This window comes from Melanotaenia boesemani, chromosome 20, assembly GCF_017639745.1.
Source record: "Melanotaenia boesemani isolate fMelBoe1 chromosome 20, fMelBoe1.pri, whole genome shotgun sequence".
NCBI classification, from domain to species: Eukaryota; Metazoa; Chordata; class Actinopteri; order Atheriniformes; family Melanotaeniidae; genus Melanotaenia; species Melanotaenia boesemani.
The window spans coordinates 44,541-67,680 of NC_055701.1; the positions used below are offsets into that span (position 1 = coordinate 44,541).

Sequence of the window (23,140 nt, forward strand, 5' to 3'; positions counted from 1 at the left end):
GTAGCGAGGTAGCACTCAAAAATACATGAAACATGGAAACAGGACAATAACTCACCTGGCACGGCGTCCACAACAGGCTCGAAGTCAGTGGCGCGAATTCTAACGGCGCGGCGTGGTCTGCGTCTTCTGCGGATTCGGACCTGTTGCCTGGCTTGCTGCCGGTAACTGAACATGTGCTCGGCTGAGTGACAGAGGAAGTGTTTGCTTGCACCAGGATGCGAGCCCACCTGCCTGCAGAGAGCTTACTCGGATGCGCCACCTGCTGGTCGGAGGTCAAACCGGTCACCCCATTGGGTTTCAGCGCAACACAACGTGGACCAATGGGGTGGCGTGGGAGGGTGCCTGAGCCATTGCCCATCCCCCCGGCCCCTAACTCTGCGCCCAGATTCGTATCTATCTAGCGCCCCATTCATACAGATTCAAATCTGGAAGACATCGCCCATCCCCCAACCTGGCCGCCGAGCCAGTCGCGTGGACTTTGGGAGTGAGTCCCACCGATGCCCGAAGCCCTAACTCCGCTTCCAGATTCGTATCTATCTAGCGCCCCATTCATAAAGATACAAATCTGGAACACAGCGCCCATCCCCCACCCTCTCTGCCAAGCCAGTCGAGTGGATTTTGGGAGTGAGCCACGCTGATGACCTAAGCCCTAACTCCGCGTCCAGATTCGTATCTATCTAGCACCCCATTCACATAGAATCAAATCTGGAACCCACTCAACAACATTTGACTCTTCTGAAGTCTTCTCGCCACGCATGGACTGAGACCCACTCGCTCCCTCCCAGGACGGGACCCTTTCCCCACAGGTCTTCACGTGGGGGCACCTCCAGCCCAAAGTCATTGACCGTGGACCCCGATTGCCCTCTTGCACCATGCCACGGCCCCCCTAAAGGTGGGCTCTGGACAGATTCGGCGCCCCCTGCCGCCCGGCTCGAGGTCCGCGGGGCCCCCGTTCCTGTGCATTCTAGACCCCCTCAGGGGGCACTACCATCACACGGGGCCCCGGGGACCCCACGCCCCTCCGCTGGTGGTTTGCCGACCCTAATTTTAGGGTCGCCATCTCGGCCCCGGGCCCCCCGAGGCCCCGGCCAAGGCCGGGGCCTCGGAGGGCCCCTCGCCCACTGTCCGACATCACTCGCCCCGTCCAAAAACTCCACTCCCCCACCGAGCTATGGGGCCTGCAAGTTTGCGCTCTGGCAAAAGGTTGGCGCCCCCTAGCTGCCGAACAAAGGCCTGTGGGGCCCCCGTTTTTGGATATTCTCCACAACCTCTTGGGGCCCTCTCAGAATCCCCCGACCAACGGTGAGTGTCGCCAAACTCACACCCGTTTGGGGCCACCATACACCTTGTCAGGCGTACTTTCTAGTGATGGCTGTACTGAGGTCCAGAGGTGAGAAACAAAAATTGTCCCGGGTCCTGCCAACCCGCTCTCTCTTGGAGGCCCCTCGAGGGGGCCCCAAGCAATGCCCAACGCCGCTGTCCGCATCCAAAATGTCCCCTCCTGCGCCGAGCTACGGCCCTGCAAAGTCGCCATTTTGGCCACCTTTGGCGACCCCTGGCGCGAAAGCCGTAGGACCTAGCTGAAAAATTTTTTCACATTCCGGACCTCAGGTGGGGGCCCTTCGAGGGCCCACACCGCGAAGGGCACTAACCACCGATCATTTGTTCGCTAGGGGCCCCCGGGGCCCCCAGGGGCCCCCGGTGTCTCTCGGGGTCCGTTTCTTCACTGAGTGGATTCTGGGGGGCCACATAAGTACAGCCCAAAAAAAAACCCCGTGAAAATAGCACCCCGGTACCCCAAAAAACCCCCATATTATCTTTTATTCCCAAGCTCTCATTCCTTGGTGTCTGCCGCCATCTAGTGTCCGAAAAAAATCATAGCAGGGGAAAAACCCAGATTTAGTTTTATAGATATGAATACGGAAAAAAATTCCAGATTTATATCTACAGAGTCCAGATTCAATTCTATAGATATGAATATGGATGATTCCAGATTTATATCTACTGTATTAAGCGCCCCCTAACCCTAACCCCCCTAACCCCCTAACCCTAACCCTAACCCACTTTTATACCTGGCCCTGGCCATTTACCTAACCCTAACCAGTAGAAACCCTATACAAGGGGACCTATCACTATTAATGTATATCCCCAACTATTATTATGATGATGATTATTATTATATATTGGCATTAACCACTACCATTACTATTATATATATATAATATTTATATCCATGTTCTACAGAGGAGTGGGAGCGGATGTGGGGGCTGCCCGGGCCCTGGATGGGGCGTACTGTGATGGAGTGTGCATTGACTCCGCCATCCCTTCGGGATGGCCGAGTCCAAAACCTTGATGTTCTAACCCTAGCCCTCAGGCCTTCGGCCTTCGGCCTTCAGCTGCTTGACCCTAAACATTTTCTCTCTCCCTACCCTTTTTAAGTGGCAAAACAGAAGTTAGAATCATTGACACACCTCAACCAAAGGACCTACATTTGTAGGTCTCCACCTCCTAATACCAACCACTAAACTGTCATATTTGTCTAACAATCTCAATGTTTCAATCTGTGAGCGTCAAACTATGTTTTTATTAAACTTTGCAGACAAGCTCACAAAGCAATCCTTTAAAGAGAAGCATGAAATCCTAATGGGTTACCTAATGGGATATCTTGCTATTTTCACTGGCCATCGATCTGTGGTTTTCACCCGCATTAAAAAAAACAGCATGAGGAATGCCAAAGACTGGGACAATGGCCAAACGTTCCAGGTTATGGTGAGTATCCTGTAAATATAAAAATCAGTTCAGTCTCTCTTTGTTGAATTCACTTTAACTTTTATTTACTACAGTTGACAACCAATTTAATCTAATGAAATATTTTATTTTACAGTTCGATGAGCACAAGACAGCGGCAACCTTTGGCCAGGCTACCATTTGTCTAAACCAGGAGGAGTACTCCCGGGGGGGTTAGGAGAAGAGGAAAGGGCTCCCACCACCAACAAGGTGGTAGGAGTAGTGCACTCGGCATGAAACTGGCTCCGAGCCTAGGGAGGGGCCAGTCACCACCAAGCACGTCCTGATCCCCAATTGGCCTTCAGAAGTGTCCCGAACTAACTGTCCCGAACTTGGGTTCTATGGCCTTGGAAAAATTGGGCTCTCACGTCCCCGAAAAACCATCCCAACTGGTAAAAGCGAACCTGACCACGTGAAGGGCCAGGCTGGGCTTTTCCCGAAAAAAAAGGCAAAAAACTTGAGCTCTATTACCTTATTCAGGTATTAAAATAAATAAATAAATGAATATGTGTGCCTGCCAGTGACGTTTCGATCCTAATCGGATCTTCTTCAGGTCTAGGCACAGTGAGTACAAAAGATGCTTGTGGTGAGTTGCAGTGTTCTGGGGGAGATGTTGCCTCTCAGAGAGTCTGAGAAAGAATGAGGAGAAATGCAGCAGGGCAGCTGCTTTTATATGGTAGCCCCGCCCACCTGCAGTTCATAGAGCCTTTTGGTGGAGGCTCAATTTGTCTTTCTGATTAATTATTTTAATCCCCAATTTGGTTTAATAATTTTTAAACAGTTAAGTAGTTTTTAAAACGGTTTTTAACCCAACCTTACTTTTTAAAGCCAATAATGTTGATAATGTTGTAATTATTTTTTTTTTGCTAATTGAATGTTTTTTATCACCTCTATAGAAATCAATTTTGACCGTTTTAAACCAGATTTTCATGTAATTTTAAATGGATTTTGTGGATTTTTAATCTCTTTCTTTTTAAAAATGAATTTGTGATGTTCCAAAAATTGTGTTCATCATTTTATAATCCATAAGGTGGAAGTCTGACATGAATTCCAATTTAATTGAGATGTCCGAGTACTGGTTGAATTTATGTAAGGGCTAGGGTTAGGGTTAGGAATAAAATACAGGGCAAGGCATAAGATTTAGCAGGTGCTACTATGTATGCAATTTAGAAAGTTGGCTGCAAAAAGCAGCTAGATTAATGGTGAGAATTTGAGCTAAAAGCCTTGTTGCCTTATTTAAAAAAGAGGTGGGGGGACTGGAAATGTGCACTTGGTGAAGGAAGAATGTTATTAACCAGTGTTATCGTATTCAGTTATGACCTCCTCCAGCACCTCCGTCCAGCCACAGCGAGCTGCTGCCTTCCACATTCTGCCAGGTCGTTACGGCCCCCCGTGCCCCAGTGCCCCCCAGGAGAGTAAGCAGGACCAGCTGCAGCGAGCTGCTGCCTCCCAGGGACCCCCAGGCACCCAGAGGGTCAGCTGAAAGAAGGTCCTGTGTTCCACACCACACAACCCCAGGACATCGCAATAGAATTTTGATAGTGTGTGGTACAGCTTACCATGAGGTAGTCTTCCAGGGAAGGGAAGAATCCACACACTGAGAAGCAGACACCCAGCCAGCTACAAAGCTGCCTGATCTGCTCTGCAATTAACCAGATGGGTTGCACCTGTTGAATGCAAATTGGAGGGAAAGGGTGGAAGTCTTTCCCACCACAAATGCATTACACTTAAAATATCGGTGTGTGTGTGTGTGCTTGCCTGGGCATGTTGCCATAGAGATCGATTTGCGTGACATAGCTGATTGTGCACCAACTAAAGAGAAAGAAAAATGAAGCTGGAGAGTCGGAGATACGGGCTTTTGGTCAGTGCCGATATTTCCATTATTTTTAGTACAGTCCAGTTTCAGTCCAAACTTGTGGGAAAAGATCCTGCTCGCCAGTCAGTGGAAGCAGTCCTTCAGCAGCCGACCCGCCTAAACAAGCTGAGCTTTTTTCAACATTTCCTGGAGTGCAGCTGCCAGTAAGACAGAAATGAACAAGCTAGTTGCAGGTTCATTGTAGGAGACATGCTCCCCCTGTCGACTACTGAATCGCCCAGATTTAGAAAAATACTAGATAAAATGATTATGAGACAAGTGTGCCCATTTCTTCCCACTGACAGGGATGTTGTTCTTGTAGTTTTAAAGCCATTTTTTTTTACAATAAACAGTAAACACTATGCAGACAGGCAGTGATATTTGTCCATGTCTACACACTGAATTAAGAAATGGTAAAGTAATTAGTGGCGTTACTTTTCAAATGCAGTAACAAGTAAAGGAATTTTATTACAATTTACAGAAGTAACAAGTAACTACCAACTAATTAATTTTTTAGAGTAACTACCCCAACACTATATGTGTGTGTGTGTATGTGTGAGTGAAAAAAAGTATAACTAAATTTACTTTCTTGTAGAGGATGTTACTGAAGTTATAGCTCCACACATTTTTTTTGTTAGGCAGATATGTTTTAAATATGGATTGTGCACCTATGATAATTACACCTTCATATACGGATTTGAAAGTGGTACCCTCTCTTCCTTAAGAAGAGATGCCTCGTGATCAACGTCGACCCACAGTTGTCATAGGGGAAGTCAAGAGGATGCAGGAGCAGACGAGCAGCCTTGCAGGAAAAACAGTTTATTGAGGATGGTAGGTTGACAGGCAGGAAGCCGCTGGAGCAGCGAGTCTGCAGGAGAACTTCTGGAACAACATGAGTAAGTTTCCTACAGAACACATCAAAGGGATAGAAAATGCTGCAGAGACCAGATTAACCACCAAACAAAAGCACCAATCTGGCAGAGGCTGGCGCTCGGACCGGAGTATGCTGAGTCAGTAATGAGATGATAGTTGTCAGCTGTGTGGAAACATGCTGCCAGAAACCAGAAGCCGCTCCTGGAAACATGTACAGATTTATAAATACATATCAGAAACTGGTCTTCAGACACCAGCTATTAACCAAGACTTGTATGAAACTTGAAGCATCCAGGTTAAAAATGGTCACCATCACAATCTGCACTAAGCGAAGGCATCTACATTTTCTGTTACGTTAGGCTAAAAATATCAAATATATGTAAAATATAATTCCCCAACACAGAGCCAGGCTTCTGGAAAGTTTGTTAGTATTTTTCTTCTCTACAATTAAAAGGACTGGTGTCTAAGCAGGAATTGGGGGAGAAAAAAAAAACTGGTCCGTGCATTTATCTTTAGTAGACTGGACTACTGTAATGCTGTCCTCACAGGTCTCCCTAAAAAGTCCATCAGACACCTGCAGTTAGTCCAGAACGCTCCTGCTCCAGTCCTCACTAAGACCAGGAATGTAGATCCTAGAACTCCAGTCCTCAGATCTTTACACTGGCTTCCTGCTGTTAGTTTAGAGAGACCTGAACAGTTTAGGACCAGAATCCATTCAGGATCTTCTGGTTGGTTAAGAAGCAACCAGATTCCTCAGGTCATTAGGGTCATGTCTACTTTGTTCCCAGAGTCAGAACTAAACGTGGAGAGGCACCATTCAGCTCTTATGCTCCTCACATGTGGAACCCAGAAAACTGCAGGTCTGCTGACTCAGCAGTTTTACATCAGGTTTAAAACTTTTCTATTTGCTGCCTTTTATTAGAACAGCTGTTAATTCCCCACACTGGAACTTTATTTCTATTTTAACTGTTTTATTTTAGATTTTTTTCTTTGTTTTTATTTTATTCCTTTTATTTCTTTCAAAGTTTGTATTTAATGCTTGTGTTCCTCCTCCCCTCTGTGATGCTTTAATGTTTTCTGTGAAGGACTTTGAATTGTCTTGTACATGATATGTGATGTACAAATAAGTTGCCTTGAATTAGTAGCAAAACAGGAATTTCTCTCATTAAGGATCAAAATAAAAAGTTCACGGGCCAATAAATTTGCCCCCCTATTCACCCTGTAGCATAAAAGCGACTTTTCTTTACGCCTCTTTTTTCTCTGCATTGGAACAGAAGAAACTCCACCAATTATGCTTTGTCCTCCTCATCCTCATTGTCTTCCACGCCCTCCATATTGTCTTTGTCCTCAGTGTCCTCCATTATTCATCACTCAGAAAGTTAAGTGTCCCAGTCTTTCAGACCAAATGGATGCAGGAGGACATGAAACGTCCCCTGGACCTAAGACACCATCACAGCCTACATCCAGAGTCAGTACTCTTTGGCCTCTTTGAGCTGCATTTGAAACTCAGATTCTGGAGGGTTCTCCTCGCAGTCCAGCCGGTTGTTCGGTGGCCGGACCGAATGAAACCTGCTCCAGTCTCCTTTGCACAGGATCCAGGGCAGGACGTCCACCTTGTAATGGAGCTCTGGGGAGAATTCTGTGCTGATGAAATTCGGTGCTCCCGCCCCTTTCCCACGCGTTATCAGCTTCATCTGGTTGTCGTAGCAACAGTGCTGCGCCGCCAGCGTGGAGCTGTCGTATGACAGCATGGAACGGATGCAGAACCTTGCAGATGGTTTATAAATGTCCAGACGTTCTTTGGGTCCGCTTGCATCTTTCCAGCGGTAGGTTTTCCTAAGTCCGGTGTCCTGGATGTTGACAGTGCTGTACACAACCTCGGAGGGGTAGTAACAAGGGCAGCTGGGCAGCTCGGTGAGCACCTGCTGCAGGTACGTCTGAAGGAAGTCATTCTTACAGCTCAGCCACTTCTCACAGCTGTCCACATCTGGATTGGAAGAACAGAAAAAGTTCATGTTAATTAACGTTATTCATGCATCAGTGTGAGTTTAGAGCTTCATAATAATAATAATAATAAATTTTATTTCAAGGCGCCTTTCAAGACCCAAGGTCACCTCACAAAAGACAATTAAAATCAGTTAAAACATAAAACAAAACATCAAAACAAACATCATGCAGCAGACAGTTAAAAACATTAAGGTGAGAAGGCCAGTTTAAACAGATGAGTTTTAAGTTGTGATTTGAATGATGGAAGTGAGTCGATGTTACGGAGTTCAGGTGGGAGCGTGTTGAGACGGGCACGGGGCACAGAAAGGTGAATGGAGGAAGATGATCTGAGAGTGCGGGAGGGAGTAGCTATATGGAGTAGGTCAGACAGATATGGAGGGGCCAGATTATGGAGACATTTGAAGGTGAAAAGCAGGATCTTGTAGTTGATTCTGAATTTTATTGGGAGCCAGTGAAGTTGTTTGAGAACCGGTGTGATGTGTTGAAAAGAAGGTGTGCAAGTGATAATCCGGGCAGCAGAGTTCTGAAGAAGCTGTAGTTTATGAAGTGATTTATTTATAGCTTCAGTTAAAAATCGACTAAATAAAAACTAACCACCTGAGCCTGTGGGGCAGCAGTGGCTCAGGCAGTAGAGCGGGTTATCCAATAATCGAATGGTTGGCGATTTGATTCCCACTACCCCAGTCATGTCATTGTGTCCTTGGGCAAGACACAACACTCTTCATGACTCCAGTATCGGCATCGCTGGTGTATGAATGTGGATGGATGTGCGGTGATGGTTGGAGAGGCCGCATACGTGGATTGGCTGCCACATCTACGTCTCAGTGCAGCTGTGGCTAAATATGTAGCTATCATCACCAGGTATGAAAGAGGAGTGACTTAATAATGGATACAATGTAAGGAGCTTTGGGTGCCTTAGATAAATTTAATCCATTATTTCAAATGTTTGAAAAAGCAGCTGAAACTGGACAGAACCAGTCAGACCATCAGCAGACGGAGTGGAGGCCAGGGACGGTCTCCAGGCAACAGATGCAGCAACACAGCCCTCTCCTCATCATCTCTGGAATTTTTTTAAACATTATATTCTGAGAGCTTGATGTTCATTTTTTTCCAACATTATCTTTACTGAATTTTCAAAATGCTTCCGACAACACACAGACATAAGACTGCTCTCAAATCAAAAGGAACAAAGGCAGCTTACTGATTGTCCATCCTTTAAAACAGTCTTTCCTTGCAAGTCAAATATTAAAAATAGGGTTAGTTGAAGTTGGAAGACAGATTGAGTCTTCCAGTTTAGATAATAGTCTATATATTTTTATTAGTGCTGGGCAACGATTAAAATTTTTAATCGCGATTAATCGCATGACATGCTGCGATTAATCACGATCGCAATCGTTAAGGGCAAAATGTCTCTTTCCTTTAAAAAAAAGGCCTACAGCTAGAAAAAGAAAATGCAGTAAGTTTTGGTTTACAAACATACATCAGGGGTCTCCAACCTGCAACTCTGGAGCTGCAAGTGTCTCTCTGGACCTTCCACAATGCCTCTAAATACGTGGTTAAAATTTTTTTTTTTTTCTTGTCATTAGGTTGGAAACCATGGACTTTTTTTACCTTTCTTTTACATCATTTTTTTGCACAAATATCTACTTTCCTTAGCAGAAAGTCTGTCTATCCTCTTTTTTTTAATAAAGGTTTTATGTTTTTCTTTATTTTAAAACCTTAAAAATGGAAATAAAAATGTGGTTCTTCAAAAATAACATATCCTATGGTGGCTCTTCATTAAAAACATACATTAACTTGCCTTTTTGAAAAGTCTCGTAGCATTTGCGTCTCTAAAGTGGTTTTATTTAGCTGGCTGAGGGAAAAATGGCTCTTTGGATTGGAAAGGTTGCAGACCCCTGCACTAAACACATACACAGGTTTAGCAGCAATTTTCAGATAAAATATTTCTTCATATATATATTTGTAAAATCAAATATTTATGAGAAAGAAGGATGAAATGTTCAGGATTTACTAACTAAAAGGTAAAAAGTCAGCAGGATGAATTTAAAGCTGTGAAGCTGCTTCCTTCTAAACACAGAAGGAACAATATGTGATGAATATCAGCATCAGGTGAACAGACAGAAAGCAGGATTAGAATCTCACAGCTTCTAGATGGTGAGGAGAGAGAAATATTCACAATATGCACAATAACTTCCATCCATGCACTGTCAGTGTTTCATTATCCAGGTTTCTGGCCTATTATTTCTCTAAACTTTAATTTTCAGCCTCCGCTACCGGGAGTTAAGGGGTTAACATCTCGTTTCCGGGTGTAGCGTCAGGTCTGTAGATGTAACTATAAACATGTGTGGTATCCACATAAAGTCCAGAATCTCAGCTACCAGCTCAGTAAAACCATTTCTATCACCAACAAACACAGTTAAGACAACAAATTATTTAAAGAGCAGCTACACAAAGTCTGGAAAATATGTAAACACAAATTATGTCTCCCCGTGTCCACCCCACGGCATGAACACGAACAAATGACTCCTGTACTGAAAACTCACATCTCACAGATTCCACAGCTGGAAGTTTCATCTCGCTACGACCAAGATTCACCGAACCAGAGGTAGAAGACGACCCGATTTATGCTTCACGTTTGTAAAAGTCAGAAAGCATGTCTTATCTTTGCTGTCTTGCATAAATTAAAAACACATAAAAAAAAAAAAAAAGTTTCCCGTCCAAAAATTACGATGTTCTGTCCATCTGTATGTATTTTGACAAAGAGAAACGTCGGTTCTTTTTTTCTTCTTCCTGTTCCAGACAGAAAACATCTCTTTATTTTAATAAACCCACTCTCTCCCGATCACGTCAGACGCACCGCTGCAGCAGGGAAGGAGACATGGACGCCATGTTTCTGTCATCAAAGCCAGCGGCCAGCAAAAAAAAAAAAAGAAAATATTACGCCATTAATTAAGTGTTGCGTTAACGCGCGATTAACGCATTAACGTGCCCAGCACTAATTTTTATACAAGCTTTGTTGCATTGAGATTCATGGATTCTGCCACCCTAATAGGTAGCTGCTAGTTTAATTGATTAATGGTATATTTTTTACATATAATAGATTTAAACTGGTGATATTTTAGAAATTTAGTGCTGCTGATTCCATATTGTGAAGTGACAATATTAAATGAGAAGTTGTTCCCATTTTCTATTATATGTTCTGTTTTATTCCTTTATTTTTACATTGAGTGAAGTTAATCAGCTTTTTCTTTTGCAAGATGTCAGGGTTGTTCCAGAGGGGTGCAGCTTACATGGAAAAAGTGAAGACTTGGTTATTTTTAGAAATTCCCACCAAGCCACTAACGAGGAACTGATGTTGATGCTTTTAAAACGCTGATGTGGTTTGATGGCTGAGCTGATGAATGGCAGGCAAGGCAGTTTATTTGTACAGCTCATTTCATGTACAGGACGATTCAAAGTAAAGTAATAAAACAAAAGCATTACAGATATTAAGAAACAGTAAAAGGCAGCAACAATTAAAAAGTTACCATGTAGGTTTCATACATAGACATGAAAAAACAAATATTTTTAACCTGGATTTCAAAGTTTCTGCATTTGGTGAAAGTTTAGTCTCCACTGGCAGTTTGTTCCACTTGATTGCAGCATAACAGCTAAATGCTGCTTCTCCATGTTTAGTCTGGACTCTGGTCTGGACTCTGGCCTGGACTAATTTACCAGAGTCCTTGGATCTCAGAGCTTTGCTAGGTTTATATACTCTAAATGTATTAGATGGATTCTGGGCCTAAACCATTCTGGGATGTAAACAATCAGAAGGGTTTAAAATCTATTCTGGGACCGACTGGAAACCAGTGTAAACTGGAAACCAGTGTAAAGATTTGAAAATTCGTGCTATGTGTTCAGATCTCTTAGTCCTGGTTAAAACTCCAGCAGCAGCGTTTTGAATGAGCTGCAGATGTTAAGTGATCTTACTGGGAAGTCCTGTTAAAAGACCATTACAGTAATCCAGCCTACTGGAGATGAATGCATGGATGAGTTTCTCTTGGTCTTTCTGGGAGACTAGACTTTTAATTCTGTTGATGTTTCTGAGCTGGTAAAAAGCTTCTTAGTGAAGCTTTGATGTGGCTGCTGAAAGTCAGGTCTGAGTCTATCAACACTCCAAGGTTACCAACTTGGTTGGTGGTTTTAAGAGCCCGAGTCTCCAGGTGTTTACCAATGCTGACCCTCTTCTCTTTGCTACCAAACAGAATAATCTCAGTTTTGTCTTCATTTAATTGTAGAAAATTCTCCCTCATCCAGGTGTTTACTTGCTCCAGACTCTGACATAGTAAGTCTGGGGACTCTACAAGTCATGGCCACTCGCCCGGATTCATAGCTGCCGATCGGAACTAAATAACTCAGGCCTTCTAAATAGGAACTGGACCAGTTAAGGACCACTCCAGAAAGTCCAACCCAGTTTTCCAGCCTGAAAACAGGATTCTGTGATCTACAGTATCAAACGCAGCACTGAGATCTAGCAGACCCAGGACTGATACTAGACCAGAACCAGGACTGACACTAGACCAGAACCAGGACTGATACTAGCCCAGAACCATGACTGGTACTAGACCAGAACCAGGACTGATACTAGACCAGAACCAGGACTGATACAGGACTCGAACCAGGACTGATAGTAGCCTAGATCCAAGACTGATACTGGACCAGAACCAGGACTTATACTAAACCAGAACCAGTCCTTTACCACTGTGACCAGAGCTGGTTCAGGGCTGTGATGAGGTTGGAAGCCAGACTGAAATTTATCAAGATTTCCACCTTTACTTAAAAAGTCATAAAGTTGGTGAAACACAACTTTCTCAGTAATCTTGGAAATAAAAGAGAGGTCAGAGACCAGTCTACAGGTGTTCATTATAGAGGTGTCTAGGGGAGGGGCTTAATGGTAGCCATATTTAGAGCCTGATGCCATCGAGCTGTTGACTATCAGTAGGAGACCACTTTCTGTTGAGGTAAAAACTGGTTTGAAAGTGGGATGGGATCATGTCCAGAGTTAATGATGTTGATTACAAATGCCAAACTATGTCTTGTAGGATTTATAAATCAATAATTTTAAATTGCGACATAACATCCTAATTATTTTCTGGGTTTTAGACACAGTAGTTTTCTTGTTAAACTGTGTGGAATCAATATTTTACCAAATTGTTATAAGTTTTTGGCTAAAAAGTTGGCAAACTGGTTGCATTTCTCAGGGGAAAGGAGTTCCGGGCTTAGGGTTTGGGTTAGCGGACAGACAGAATTGTTGGCATTCTTCTTAATCATTTCAGATAAATGCAGCTCTCTGGCCTTGCAAGTAATTGAGCCTACCATGGGGGTGTAATTAACCCCAACAATGTCCTTTACACATGGTACTATCCTAATCCCCAGATATGTAAAAAAAATTACTTTTTTAAATTGGAAAGGGTTTCTGGGACGGTTTTCTTTCTTCTGAATTAAGTAACAATAATGATTTATTTGTATTTACTTTATATCCTGATATCCTTCCAAATGTATTTATTAGCTCTAACAAGACTGGAATAGATTTTTTCAGTTTTTCCAAAAAAATAATAACATCATCAGCAAATAAAGCAATTCTGTGTTCCTGTTGGCGTACTGATAAAGCAGTTGTGATTTTATGAGACCCCACTGCGATGGTGAATGGTTCAATGCTAGAATAAACAGTAAGGGAGATAAAGGGCGCCTCCCTGGTGAGATGTTCCGGGCACGTCCCACCAGAAAGAGGCCCCGGGGAAGACCCAGGACAGGCTGGACGGACTACATCTCTCAGCTGGCCTGGGAACGCCTCAGGATCCCTCCGGATGAGCTGGTAAATGTGGCCAGGGAGATGGAAGTCTAGTTTTAGGTTTAGGCAGCTGCCCCGCGACCTGACTCCGGATAAGCAGCAGAAAATGGATGGATGGATGGGGACAAAGGGCACCCCTGCCTGCATCCCTGTTTGATCTTAAATGGTTTAAATATAACTCCATTTGTTAATATTTCAGCATAAGATTCATTATATAAAAGTTTAACCCAATGACAAAAGCAATCTCCACAGCCAAATCTTTTTAATACTGTAATAAATCTCTGGAATTTTAATTATGCTCAACAAGCATCTGCTCACTGGCTCTGAACCAGAGGAACCTCATGCAGAGGCTGCATCCAGGGCTCTTCCTCCATGGTTGGTCCTGCTGCAGCGCTGCGTCTGATGGAATCGAGAGAGAGCGGCTTTATTAGCATGAAGACACGTTTTCTGTTGGGAACTTAAGAAGAAAAAGAACTGACGTTTCTCTTTGTCCATCAAAACCCATGCAGATGGGCAGAAAATTGTGATTTATGGATGGAAAACTCCTCCCAAAACAAAATGAGAAACATAGCTTTTTTTTTTTTTTTTAAATAAATGTGATTTTATCCTGGTGGATAGAAGTTTTGAAGCAAGACAGCAAAGGTGAGACATTTTCTGACTATATTTTACAAACGTGACGCATAAATTGGGCCTTTTTCTGTGTCTGGTTCAGTGAATCATGGTCATAGCGATATAAAACTTGAAAAAACCTTTTGTAAAAAAGACAACTTGTAATTTCTGATAAATATCCACTATAGGGAATTTTTGTCATTTGGAGAACCACACTTTTATTTCTATGTTTAGGTTTTAAAAATGAAGAAAAACATAAATCTGTTGCAGACAGACTTTTTTCTATGGAATGTACATATTTGTGGAAAATGATGTAAACAAAAAAAGTCATACCATTGTGAAAATTCAAAGCATTTCATGAAAAAAACAGCATTTGTAATTATATCTATATTTAAAACCATTAGTTAGTTGAAAAGTCTGCGACCAGCCCACAGTGATAAACCACTGAGACTGTTGGGGGAACAGCAACTACTGCTACAGGAACAGCAAATACCGCTATAGAAACGGCAACTTCCACTACATGAACGGATGCTACTGCTATAGAAACAGCAACTACAGAAAGGCAACTACCGCTATAGAAACAGCAACTACACCACTACAAGAACGGATGCTACAGAACAGCAAATACTGCTACAGGAATGACAACTACCAGCTACTAGCAGCAACTACCACTAAAGGAACAGCAGCTACAGAACGGAAACTACTGCTACAGAATGGCAACTACCGCTATGGGAACGGCAGCTACAGAACGGGACGTACCGCTACATGAATGGCAATTACTGCTACAGAACAACTACTGCTACAGTAATGGCAACTACTGCTACAGAACGACAACTACCGCTACAGAACGGCAACTACCGCTACAGAACGACAACTACTGCTACAGAACGACAACTACTGCTACAGAACGACAACTTCTGCTACAGAACGACAACTACTGCTTTAGGAATGGCAACTTCTGCTACAGAATGGCAACTTCTGCTACAGAACGACAACTACTGCTACAGAACGACAACTACTGATATAGGAATGGCAGCTACAGAATGGCAAGTACTGCTACAGGAACGGTATCTATCGCTACTGAATTGGCAATTGCCATTGTAGTGAAAGTGGCAGGATGTTGACTGTTTTTGGATTTCGGTGCTGTTTCAGTCATCAATCTCCTTCTGATAATACCTGATAATACCTGTTAGTAACTGGTAGTACCTGATAGAAATATCTGGTAGTACCTGCAGCACCAAAGTAACACCTGTATCCTCTCTAGCAGCACCTGTCCTCCTCCTGTCCTCTTCATTTCACTTCATCATAACCTCATCACCTCTGTTTCTGTGTTTTGATTTTCAGATGTTTCAGGAGGTTTGTGGTCTTTCCACCTCAACCTGTGCATTGTTGCCATTTGTGGAGCTGGAATATCTCCAGTCATCAGTGTGTTGCAGTAAATGAACCACACACTGCTGCGATGCAACGTCTTGTTTCACATGTGCCTATGGCAGGCAGAAGTAGTTCCAACCCTATCCTGAAAGTTTAGTTATATAAATGTTGGTATAGGAGTAATAGATATTTCAGTATTGATCCAGACATCACTACTGATCAGTCTTGTCAGATAACTACTAACATCAAAGCGTAGGCCCATTCTTACTTACCCACTTATTCATTCATTCATGTATTTTTGACTGGCACATCGGCCCAAGAGTTATGCGGCATACCGGGGATCCTCCCAGACCTCCCAGTTAGCCACTTTGGCACTGACCATGTCCATCTGACCTCTGTAAATGTTTCACAATCAGTTTAACTACTGATGTCGTCCATGGAGAAAGGTTCCTCCAAAAAATCCTGGAGGAACAGCTGTCAGGTGATAAGCTGCTGACAGTGGCGACCCATAAGGCTTCACATCAACTAGATATATCTGAGATATTGAGTCAAATCCAACCATAAAATCCTTCAATCCCTATAGTCCTCTAAGGTCCTCTTTTTTGCCACTGAGACCAAAGAGTCCAGTGGCAGAAAAGAGGACCTTGGACAAGATCCTGACCATCCTGGACTCCTCCTCTCACCCTCTGCACAGAACTCTGAGCAGGCAGAGGAGTGTGTTCAGCCCCAGACTGCTGTCCCTGACCTGCTCCACCAACAGACTCAAAAACTCTTTCGTACCCCGGGCCATCCGGCTGTACAACATCTCGCTGAGGGCGCAGGGGTCACAACCACTACCATAGTCTGAATAGTTTTTATGGACATGTGCCTTTTTCTCATTTGGAAGCACATTTGCTCTTATCCCATTCTGTTAACACTGTCTCAGCAGTTTTTGCACATCCTGCACTTTTTCACTCATGCACCTTGTTTGGCTACCACCGTCAACATATGTACATACTTGATCACCTGTACAGTATATATGTATATAGACCATAATAATGGTCTTCTTTATCTACCGTTGCCTCTATTTAATTTTAAATTAGTCTAGGTATGCTTAAGTACTAACCCCTAATGTCAAGTACTAACCTTTGATGTATGTATATGCTACTGGATGCTTGAATTTCCCTCTGGATCAATAAAGTATCTGTCTATCTATCTAGTCCCATGTTCAAACTGTTCTGGTTATTTTTCCACATGGATATTAGAGCCCAGAGGGGAAACATCCGATACTGCATCAGTAATATCTCCTGGAAGAAACAGAAACTACTCCAGCATTTCTAGCTGTTTAGGTTTCATTCAGGAGAATTAAAATCTGACAGTTGACTGGAGAGAAACAACATGAACACACAAACATTTCTCCATACATACTGGAATTGGTAGTTGCTGTCGTCTGAAGAGGTGTGGATTTAGTTACCTCGACATCTATAAGACAGAGAAAGTAATGGATTACATTCATATTCAGCTTTTCAGGGTCACAGTGACTATTATTTATTCACTCCACATTGCTGCCAGCTGTTGGTGAAATAAATGTGCAGATCCAGACCTGCAACTCGTTTTTTTCCCTGACAACATCCTCCATTTCCTCAGACTGAGACAGAAGGTGATCGAAGAGTCACGTTGTTTAGCAACCTTATCCTCTAGGTCAGGGGTATTCAACTAAAATTTAAAGAGGTCCACTTAGAGAAAAACTTTTGGAGCGAAGGTCCGGGAGATGATAATGACTATATATATATATATACATATATACATACATACATTTTCTTCCCCTTGTCCAGAGTCGGGTCGCAGGGGCAGCCACCTAAGCAGGGAAACCCAGACTTCCCTCTCCCCAGCCATATTCACCAGCTCATCCGGAGGGATCCTGAGGCGTTCACAGGCCAGCCGAGAGATGTAGTCCGTCCAGAAGGGGGCCGTGCCTGCAACACCTCACCAGGGAGGCGTCCAGGAGGCATCCTAACCAGATGCCCGAGCCACCTTATCTGGCTCCTCTTGATGTGGAGGAGCAGCGACTCTACTCTGAGCCCCTCCTGGATCACTGAGCTTCTCACCCTATCTCTAAGAGAAAGCCCGGCAACCCTGCGGAGAAAACTAATTTTGGCCGCTTGTATTCGGGTTAGGGGATTAACCCTAACCCTAATCCTTTCTTTCGATCACTACCCACAGCTCGTGACCATAGGTGAGGGTAGGAACGTAGATCAACTGGTAAATCGAGAGCTTTGCCTTTTGGCTCAGCTCCCTCTTCACCTCGTGAACAAGACCCCGAGATATGTGAACTCCTCCACTTGGGGTAGGACCCTACTGCAGACCAGGAGAGAGCACTCCACCCTTTTCCGGCTGAGGACCATGGTCTCGGATTTGGAGGTGCTGGTTCTCATCCCAGCCGCTTCACACTCGGCTGCAAATCGCTCCAGTGAAAGCTGAAGATCACGGCCCGACAAAGCCAACAGAACCACATCATCTGCAAAGAGCAGAGACCCAATCCTGAGGCCACCGAACCGGATCCCCTCAACGCCTCGGCTGCACCTAGAAATTCTGTCCAAAAAAGTTATGAACAGAATCAGTGACAAAGGGCAGCCTTGGCGGAGTCCAACCCGCACTGGAAACGATTCTGATTTACTGCTGGCAATGCGGACCAAGCTCTGATGATATTATATATATATATATATATATAATCCTCATGGACAAGCAGGTCTTTTGATGGACTACGTGATGAGCCCTCCAATACTCTTTTCTATTCTTTATTTATCAAATAGCAGAGCAGAGTAAATTGGCAAGATCAAGCAACCGAGGCAACATGGTCCTTAAAGGTCAGCTGGTTGTCTACCATGACACCAAGACTCCAGGTAGAAGATGTAGGCACATTTGTGATAGAGTCATGCTGCACACAGTGTGGCGGTAAAGAAGGATTGGCTGGACAGACAATAAGCTCGGTCTTGGAAGATTTAGCTGAAGGTGAAGATCCTTCATCCATGTGGAGATATCAGCAACATGCTGATATTCGCATTGAGATGTTGTGTCGTCGAGTGGAAAAGAAAGGAAAAGCTGAGTGTCATCTGCATAGCAGTGGTAGGAGAAACCATGAGAGCTAATGACTGCACAGAGTGAGGAGGTGTATAGTTAAAAGAGAAGAGGGCCAAGCACCGAGCCCTGAGACACCCCTGTTTTCAACCCATGTGAGCTGGACATTCCCCCTTGCCAAGATACTTTGAATGATCTCCCTGTGAGGAGGCAGGATGTAAACCACGAGAGGACAGATCCTGAGATGCCAAGCTCCGAGAGTGTAGAGAACAGTATATGATGGTTGACCATGTCAAAGGCAGCAGACAGGTCCAGCAGTATAAGGACTGAGGATTGACCAGCGGATCTGGCAACCCATAGGGAATCAGTAACTGACAGGAGAGCAGTTTCAGTAGAGCTGCCTTGCCTACAGCCAGATTGATATGGATCTAACAGGTTGTTGTCTTGGAGGAACTGTGAGACCTGACTGAAGATGGCACGCTCTAGTAGTTTAGACATGAATGGAAGGAGTGAGACAGGCTGGTAGTTTCCAACCTGGGCTGGGTTGAGTGTGGGTTTTTTAGCAGCGGGGTAACCCGAGCTTGTTTGAAGGCAGAGGGAAAGACACTGGATTTAAGAGAGGAGGTGATAATATGGGTTGCTGCAGTTTTGATAGTAGGCTCTGGAGGATGTCAGAGGGAACAGGATCAAGAGGACAGGTCGTGGGTTTTGAGTTGACTAGAAGTTTAGAGACTTGGTCCTCATTTAGAGAGCAGAAGGAGCAGAGTGAGGCACCAGTAGCTGGTTTGGTAAGGCTGAGTTGGTCAGGCTCAGTGAATTGGTTACTGATGGTAGCGACCTTTTCAGTGAAGTAGGAAGCAAACATTTCTGCAGTCAGCACAGTGGGAGGCTGAGCAGGTGGTGGAGATAGAAGAGAGTTAAACACCATAAACATGTCGTGTGTTGGGAGCATTGCGGATCTTGTTCTGATAAAAGGCTATCTTGCTGCCTTTAGGCTGGATGTGAAAGTTTCAAGTTTTTGCTGGTACTCAGACAAGTCAGTGTGTTCTTTTGATTTGTGCCACTTTCTTACTTACTACTTAGATAAGGTGGGCCCAAGGAGTTTAAACACTTAAAAGCAATCAATAAAACCTTAAATTTTACCCAAAAGGCAACGGGAAGCCAATGGAGGATGGGTATTACAGGGGTGATAGATTTACGTGTTTTTGTTCTGGTCAGCAGATGGGCTGCGGCGTTTTGAACTCTCTGCAAGCCTTGCAGGAAGCTCTGGTCCAAACCCATATACAGAAAATGACAGTAGTCCTGACAAGATCTTACGAATGCTTGGATTTCTCTTTCAAAGTCCTCCTGAGGAAGATAGGATTTAATCTTTGCAAGAGTCCTATTCTGGAAGAAACTGGCCTTGATGATGGCACTAATGTGTTCATCTAATTTAAACAGAGGATCAACAATCACACCCAGATTTTTAACAAGAGGAAGGCAGTAAGAGGATAGAGGACCAATCACACTTTGTCCGAACACCAGAATCTCAGTCCTGTTTTTATTTAGGTACAAGAAGTTTGATCTCAACCATGCTTGAACATCATTAAAACAATCCTGCAGAGTATTTACCATGGATTGGCTATCATTAAAGGTTACAGGCAGATAAATCTGTATGTCATCAGCAAAGCAGTGTAAGAGGATGTTGTGCTTTTTTAAAAAAAAAAGAACCCAGGGAAAGCATTTACAGGGTCAAGAGAACAGGTGTTAATATAGAGTCTTGGGGCACACCATAATTCCAAGGTGACACAGAGGATGAGAATTGTTCTAAAACTACAGAAAACCTTCTATTAGTGAGATAAGACCGAAACCAGCTAAGTGCTGAACCTTTTATGCCTACAAGAGTCTCCAGGTGGGTCGAAAGGATGCTGTGATCCACAAGGTTGAAAGCTGCAGATAAGTCTAAAAGCAGAAGAACTTCCGAGTTTCCTGCATCAGCTGTTGAAAGAAGTTCATTAAAAACTTGTAAAAGAGCTGTTTCAGTTCTGTGACACAAACTTTCCACCAATGTCATTAAGATCAAGGTAAGCCTGCAATTGGATCAAGGTTTCTCTTTCTGATGAGCAGCTGGACCACAGCATGTTTGAGAGCAGTAGGAAAACAGCCAGACATCATAGAAGCATTTACCACTTGCAGAATACATGTGTCCTAATAAAAGGTGCGTCCTTTTTCATGTGTCAAGCCCGACACCGATGGAGTCAGGTTAAAAGAATCAATCAACTTTAAAAATTCTTTGGCCAGTGGTCTGGATTCACAGCAAACATGAATATTAAAGTCTCCCACAATCAGAAATTGATCATAGATCACCAATAGGCCTGTCAAAAAGTCTGGAAAGTCCTGAACAAAATCTTTGTTAAGTTTAGGAGGGCGGTACACAAGAGCGCACAGGATTGGGGTATCAAGACTAATCACAAATGTCTGCAGCTCAAAGCCGGAGAATGAATCTGCCGTTACCTGCCACCAGATAAGGCTGGATTTGTATAATGTTGCTACCCCCTCGCCTCTGCCTGTCATCCAAGGCAAATTCAGATAGAGGCATTTGGGAGGTAGAATTTCTGATAAAAGGGCAGACTCACCAACTTGGAGCCACATCTCCATGAGCAGCATAATATCCAGTAAAGACATCATTCAGGAGAAACGTTTTCGTGGCTAGCAATCTAGCATTAAGTAAACCCATGCGTAGGGTCAAATCCTCACAGATCTATGGGGAGCTGCGGCGCAGTAGCTGGAGGCAGCCAAGGTCCACAGTGCAGTGTTTGGTAAGGTGCTTGTGTAGCAGTCCTCGTAGCAACAGGTGGTACAGGCCAGTGTCCAGGCACATGGGAGCCACAGGCCAGATCCACAGCAATCCATGCGTTCGTTTTAGCGCTGCAAATCCAACTGTATTAGGGAGAGAAGTGATCCGAGAAGCAGACCTCCAGTATGCCATGACTTTCACCCGAAATCTCAGCGTTTTCTGCGTCTTCTGGTCTGTTCCTCCGCCCAGGAGCAGGTAAACGCCACAGGTGAACTGGTACTGAGACTAGATGAGGAGGGAGTCTGGATGTTTGATCTTCGAAGCTGAGATTTGAAAATGTCCCATGAGACTGATTAAGATCAATAAGAGCCTGTTGATCATACACTAGTAATCCAGAGATTCCTTGGTACAGTATACAAAACAGTGTAGCACTAGACAGCAAGTTAAACAGGGCAGGTATTAATTTGTACAGAAGCACCTGAGACTAGTAGCAGTTTATTTAGTGTTAAATAATATTTCTTGCTAGTTCCTGGGTGTTCCAGCTGGGTGGGCGGGGCTGCATCTGTGATTGGAGAGGGTGAGGCCAGAGACTCCACCCAGCACCGCGGCAGCCATGTCCTCAGAGGAAGTCCTGCAGGTGCAGAGGGAACCATCACCGCTATTAACCAGGTGGACAAGGAGCTGCAGGAGATAAAGTCTGGAGGGAAACTGGGACAACACTAAAAAGCTTTGTGGAGAAATAAAAACTCCTCCCCTGTGTGTTTCGTTAGCATAGCATCACTTCTAGACCTCCAGCCTCCAGTCTGGTCCTGCTCTGCTGGAATGAAGGACCAAAGCTACTTTCCACACTGACTGCTACATGCTGGCAAAAGACTGGCACCGTATTTATCTGGATGGATTTTATAACATAGAAGTTTTGTTTCAAAATGACAGAACATGTTGTAGTGGTTGAGCTTCTTATTAATATCATCTCCCTTTTTCCTGGAAATCTTGGTTTCCCAGAGCGTGGCTCTTAGGAGAATTTATATGGAATGTGTGTCTTTATTCACTTCTATAAACAGCTTTGATATCTAACATGTGGTGTGGAAGGTAATAGTGGATTGCGTACAAATGTCCCACATTTCACATCATTTCCTTGGTTTTATTCTGGACCATTGGTGTCGTGTTTCCTGTGTCTCCAGATTTTGTACATACGTACAAAATACCTCGGGTCTCTGAGCAGTAGTTGAAGTTGCTGTTGTAGAGGGTGAAAAGGAAGGGAGAGAGGACTGTCCCCTGTAGCGCACACTGAAGTAGTTCTGTTGTATAGTTGTGTTTTCAGTGCATGAGCTAGAAATGATTTGTTGAATTTGAATGTGTTGTTCAATTCAGGATGCTGTCCTGGATACCTGATCAGTGTACTTTCCACTTTAAGAGAAGGGAGACTACCAGGTGGGTGTTGATTAAAAAAAACAGAAGAAAAAGAAGTTCTGTTGATGTTAAACTGTGGGCATTATCTAAAATAAACTTTGCAAAATAAATCAGACTGGACGTGTCCCTGACAGTTTGTTCCAAGAGTGCAACATAAACTTTGGTATTTCCGCCCAGTTCAAGCAAGTTTTCACCCATGAAAGGTTTTGTTTAGAAGACTGTCGGTCTTGCATGACGATGGAAGGTAAGCTAACTTCCTATGTTAGCTAGCAACATCTCATCACTGCAGATGTGAAAACCATGATAACAAAAACAGAACAAACTTTTCTAATAAACTGTAAATAACCTGGATGTTACAAAGATAGACAGTGGGTGAAAATTGCTGTTGGCAGATGCTGAACGGAAGCTTGTAACGTTAACGCTCCCTGAACTGAATGCTGTCTGCACAGAGCTAGGATTTCATCCCAGTGAGGAGGTGAAATCATCATGTCGGCTACTTAGGAGGTCAGTCCTGCATTATCTGGAGAGTGAGGACACCAAAAGTCTGGAGGAAATGGGATTG

General features: G+C 43.8%; 1 protein-coding gene across 3 annotated transcripts in view; it reads right to left on the reverse strand.

Annotated features, from left to right (window-relative positions):
* Positions 1–6,415: 6,415 nt before the first annotated feature.
* Positions 6,416–23,140, reverse strand: part of LOC121631415 (isthmin-2-like) — a 97,509-nt gene continuing 80,784 nt past the window's right edge. Inside the window, exons 5-7 of one of the 3 annotated variants that reach the window (XM_041972315.1) lie at positions 16,743–16,796; positions 13,674–13,754; positions 6,416–7,502 (exon numbers count right to left, since the gene is read on the reverse strand). In XM_041972315.1, coding sequence (XP_041828249.1) covers positions 6,985–7,502; positions 13,674–13,754; positions 16,743–16,796 — 653 coding nt within the window. In that variant the 3' untranslated portion in view covers positions 6,416–6,984. The remainder of the gene's footprint in view (positions 7,503–13,673; positions 13,755–16,742; positions 16,797–23,140) is intronic. The other 2 variants (XM_041972316.1, XM_041972317.1) reach the window with 2 other exon arrangements.